The 3,431-nt window shown below is 25.4% G+C and overlaps 1 protein-coding gene across 1 annotated transcript in view; it reads left to right on the top strand.

The window, feature by feature from the left end:
* The first annotated feature begins 738 nt into the window (after positions 1–738).
* Positions 739–3,431, top strand: part of LOC105623980 (band 7 protein AGAP004871) — a 388,611-nt gene continuing 385,918 nt past the window's right edge. The window contains exon 1 of the mRNA XM_012205353.1: positions 739–820. Within this exon, the coding sequence (XP_012060743.1) occupies positions 739–820 (82 nt within the window). The remainder of the gene's footprint in view (positions 821–3,431) is intronic.

The following is a 3,431-nucleotide window of genomic DNA, read 5'->3' as shown; positions in this document are numbered from 1 at the left end:
GAGATATTAAGGTTTGCAATTGTACTAATGAAAGCGCGTCGATAGAAACGCTCTGGCCACTCGAAGTATAGCTAAGCAACGACGTACTTCCTCTTTTACCTCTCCGCACTATATGTATACTTCGAGCGTTTCTATCGGCGCGCTCTCATTAATACAATTGCTAACATTAATATAATCTCAATTATTATTACAAATATTACTAAACAGTAAAGAACTTTTATGTTTATTTCGATCCCATTTTCCTATAGGTGGTTGGAGAAGTCTCGCGGAATACTGTATAAAATAAATTTCAAAGTTATGGTGTTGCATTCTAATTCTTTTGATATTTTAAGTGGACATTTTAATATTTCTGTATTCTGCATTGTAGCATACATATATGTATGCAATCTTGTAATGATTTCTGCAATGCTTTTGTAATCCTCCTCTGATACATACAACTAAAGGTCTTAGACAAGAAATTTCTTAAACAATATTTATAATAATTGTAAATTTTTTCTCTCTAAGCATATATATAAAGTAAATATATATAATATATATATAAAGTAAAAGATCAATATAAAATTAAAGAAATAAGTACAAGTATTGTACTTACATATATTGAAATAAATCAATAACAAAATTATACATTGAAGCTGATATAAAATATATTAGTAACGTAAAAACTAATGAGATATATTTTTTACTTTGTTTATTTAGGTGGCGAGGTTCGAATCACGTGTTAATCCTATCGATATACCTATGGCGACCATGAGCAACAGTAATGGATCAACAATGCAGATTAACACTCGACCTGATGACATTCGAAAACGGATTATTGGATGTGAGTTTTTACAACCGAAGCTAAAATATAATAAGAGAATTTGCACGATAAAACTTATGATAATGTTTATTTACAAACAAGAAAGGAAGAATATTTTATATATATAGTTTATTCTTTTTTAATACTTTTATTGTATCTATATTCTATTGTATTTTAATTTATTTTCTGTAAAAGATACGCGCATATGAAGAAATTATGCATTCATCCAATTTGCTTTGTCCAATTCATCTCTTTATTTTATCCTTATTTACTTTTTTTTCATATATTTTATTTTATCTTGTTTTATAATTATTCTGAAAAATAAGGCAAATAAACTTCACTGTAAAACAAATATTAATTAAACAAAACATCTTTTTAAACTGTAATGTGAATACATAACAATAGGAAATAAAGGCTAAATGCTCAAGCTGGATCTTTAATTCAGTGTGAATTTATTACATATCCAATCTTACAAATTGACCGAATTTAATTTTCAGTCTTGAAACTCAATTCTAACAGAACTGAAATAGTGATATCACAAATTAAATTGACCAGCAATTTAATATTGATACTCAAATCATCTTAGAAAAATTTTAATATAATTTAATGCTGATAAGCATCTTAAAATCTGTAAATTATTTTATTGCGAAAAATATTATCTTGGATGGGATTTGAATTTGGATCTCACATCTTTTTTATGTGGATGTTGTCACCATGATTTCGTTCTGTTAAGATTGTTTTTAATATAATAACTTTTCTGTACAACGTATCGATAGGAATTTTTGTGTTGTAATTTGTTGTGCCAAAATAAAGCTCTCCTAAAAAATTCAGCTCTTCTGGAGTTTTTTTACAGAAAAATTCTATTTTAACTTGACTACAAATTAAAAATTAAATTCAACTTAATTTTTGCAGGAATAGATATGTATATAAATTCATACCAAATGATTTAAACATTAAATATTCAGCTTGACCGTTTAAAGCTTGATCTTTCCTATTATTTTTATAATCATTTTGCTTACCTGTAAAAGCATTAATGTTTTTGATTAATGATTATTCCGATTATATATGTACGTGGTGGAAGTCAAATGAAGGCTCTTAACAACGGGTTTATAACAACGTTGTTCAACCTTAAGCTCGAGAAATGAATTATTTCGTGAGTGTAAAGAAGGTCATTCTTTGTATGTAACTAAGCTTCAATAATATGAACCAGGTACTTGCGCAATAGTTCAGCGATAATTTTATCATTAGTCTTATTAAAAAAACTAATATGATTTGAAGATTTGATTACTTCAAAAATATTATAAAATTTAGAAATACATCTAAAAATATGAAAATATTTATAGAAGTTAGGATATATATATATATATATATACGATTAAATTATATATATTTCTCTATCTAATTTTCTATCTAATTATATAAATATTCTCTTTATCGATAATTAATTGATATTCGAGAAATAAATACGAAATTGGGTATGTCAAGCTGTAATTATATATTGTTGATGAAAATAGCAACTATATGTTCTTGTGAAATCAGGTTGTTGGAACTAAAACCTTGGCATTATTGTTTCACAAGATATCTATAAGAAACAGCTTATGGTAACTTATTACATATATATATATATATATATATATCTTTCTATTTCTTTTCTATTCACAAGTCAATTGGAAAATTTGTTTTAAATTTATTTATTATTAACACATTTTATGTGTTCTAATGAGTCATCCAAAATTTGTGTTAATTCAATATAAAATAAATATATTAAGAAATAACACAAATATAATGTAAACAATTAACATAAAAAATTTAAATTCAATATTACAACATTAAGGTTTTTCAAGTGCTACATGTCATATGTGAATTATACATACAAGACAATAAATACGTTAAATTAAATACGATTAAATTAAATTTTAAACGTTAATATGATTAATTGGGTTATATAATATATTGGATTAAGGAAAAAGTCTTTTTACAAGTTGGAGTATAATTAAAACATATTTTTTAAATTGTTTACACCGCTTATTAAATCAAATATGTGTCATTTTAATCGAGAGTCTTTTGCCATTTTCAATAATAGAGCCATTTTTTAATAAGAAAGAGGATATAATATAATAAAATATCTATCATTTAAATAATTATATTGAAATAACTGTATATTTTTTTTATGAATTTTATGTAATTTTTTTGGTAAAAAATACGTTATTTACAGTAAAAAAACTAGTTTTACTTGATATTTTTTGCCATAAAAAATACTATTTTTTTATATTTCTAGCCAAGCGTGCGGTGCGCCTTTTCTGTCGAAGCTCATAGGCTTTGAACACAACTGGAATATTTGTTTTGTGTACCTTATAGAGCTGTGATACTCTATAGTGTATATATTCGTGTTTCTTTGTGTAGGTATAATGTGTAGAATAAATTTTATCAATGGTTGATGGCTGTAGAGGGCGCGCTATTTATCGATTCAGATGGCTTCAGATGACTCAGAATTTGATTCATTTTTGTCCGAGGCGAGTCATACAGTCATCGTTATTATTTACAACACACAAAGGAGAGAACACTGCGCGAATTATTTGTACAACACTATATATGTATATATATATATATATATATATATATATATATATAT

This window comes from Atta cephalotes (genome assembly GCF_000143395.1).
Source record: "Atta cephalotes unplaced genomic scaffold scaffold00002, whole genome shotgun sequence".
Classification (NCBI taxonomy): Eukaryota; Metazoa; Arthropoda; class Insecta; order Hymenoptera; family Formicidae; genus Atta; species Atta cephalotes.
This window is presented reverse-complemented; position numbering and strand designations above follow the sequence as displayed.